The sequence below is a fragment of the Sphaeroforma arctica genome (genome assembly GCF_001186125.1).
Source record: "Sphaeroforma arctica JP610 unplaced genomic scaffold supercont1.1250, whole genome shotgun sequence".
NCBI lineage: Eukaryota > Ichthyosporea > Ichthyophonida > Sphaeroforma > Sphaeroforma arctica.
In genome coordinates this window covers 1-1,460 of record NW_014039308.1, presented here as the reverse complement: position 1 = coordinate 1,460, position 1,460 = coordinate 1, and the positions used below count along the sequence as shown (strand labels likewise).

At 41.3% G+C, this 1,460-nt stretch overlaps 1 protein-coding gene across 1 annotated transcript in view; it reads right to left on the bottom strand.

The window, feature by feature from the left end:
- The window catches only part of SARC_10439 (actin-like protein 2/3 complex subunit 4), a gene marked incomplete at both ends in the record, with an annotated part of 5,153 nt that extends 3,987 nt beyond the window's left edge, over positions 1–1,166 (bottom strand). The window contains 2 exons of the mRNA XM_014295517.1: positions 448–559; positions 1,051–1,166. Of these exons, the coding sequence (XP_014150992.1) occupies positions 448–559; positions 1,051–1,166 (228 nt within the window). The remainder of the gene's footprint in view (positions 1–447; positions 560–1,050) is intronic.
- Between the last annotated feature and the right edge of the window lie 294 nt (positions 1,167–1,460).

Below are 1,460 nucleotides of genomic sequence, written 5' to 3'. Positions count from 1 at the left end.
TACACATACACACTCATGAATATATGACATACACATACACACTCATGAATATATGACATACACATACACACTCATGAATATATGACATACACATACACACTCATACACACTCATGAATATATGACACAAACATACACACTCATGAATATATGACATACACACACTCTTTTCATGAATAGATAACACGCCCATGCAGCCTACCTGCTTGACCTTGACTGATACGCTCATGAATATATGACATACACACACACACTCATACACACTCATGAATATATGACATGCAAACACACACTCCTACACACTCATGAATATATGACATACACACACACACACATGAATATATAACACGCACATGCAGCCTACCTGCTTGACCTTGACTGGGACGCTCATGAATATATGACATACACACGCACACACATGAATATATAACACGCACATGCAGCCTACCTGCTTGACCTTGACTGAGACGCGCACTGAGTTGATGGACCCTTCAATCAGCACACCCTCTTTCTCATTGCGAGAGATGTACAGTGGTGTGCACACGAGCTCTTTGCTCGTCCTGCGATGCGATTGGACGAGAGTTAAACAAGAGAGTAAGTACAGATGTCTTGCGGTTAAAATCAGAGCAGAGAGTAGGCGAGTTGGGATTAAATCCGGCGTGTGTACAGTAAAGTGAGCTGTAGCGAATTGAATTGTACCTTCCAAACCCTAAACCCTGAAACGCACTTCGCCAGTGATGTGCTACAAGCGAATGAAAACGGAAAAGACACGCACAAGATACAAGCGAATGAGGACGTGCGCACAGGCCACAACCCTCCCAAATGCACGCGTTTAAAACATATGACCAACAACTAACTGTTTAGGGTTTTAGGGTTTTGAGGTTGTGCATCACTTACTGTACTAAGGCTATTGCTGCATACATTACTTACTATGCACATCACTTAGGTTTAGAGTTTTAGATTTACGTACTATACACATCGCTTAGGTTTGGGGTTTTAGGTTAATTTACTATACACATCACTTAGGGTTTTAGGGCTATACATCACTTACTGTACTTCAACCTCAGGTTTGTTGTGGCGTTCGACAATTTGTGACGAGAAATTGGTCAGACACACTGCGGCGTTCAACGACGATCGCACAGCGTCTAAGTAGGGCCTCAGAGTCATCGCCTGCAGCACAGGCACACGATGGTTAATAAACGGGTAGAGACCAGATCATATACACACCATACAGACTGTATATGTATTAGGTATGTATTATGTGCAAAGAAAGGAGACGGATGGTAGTAGCATATACGGAAAGCGAATCGTAAGTACACACATCAAGCAGTCAACACGCCAATATTTGAACATTACTATACTTGGTTACGAATTAAAAGGAAACATTTGCAAACATGTATCAATATAAACATAAAAATGAACACACACACATATATATATATAAAACACACACACACACAC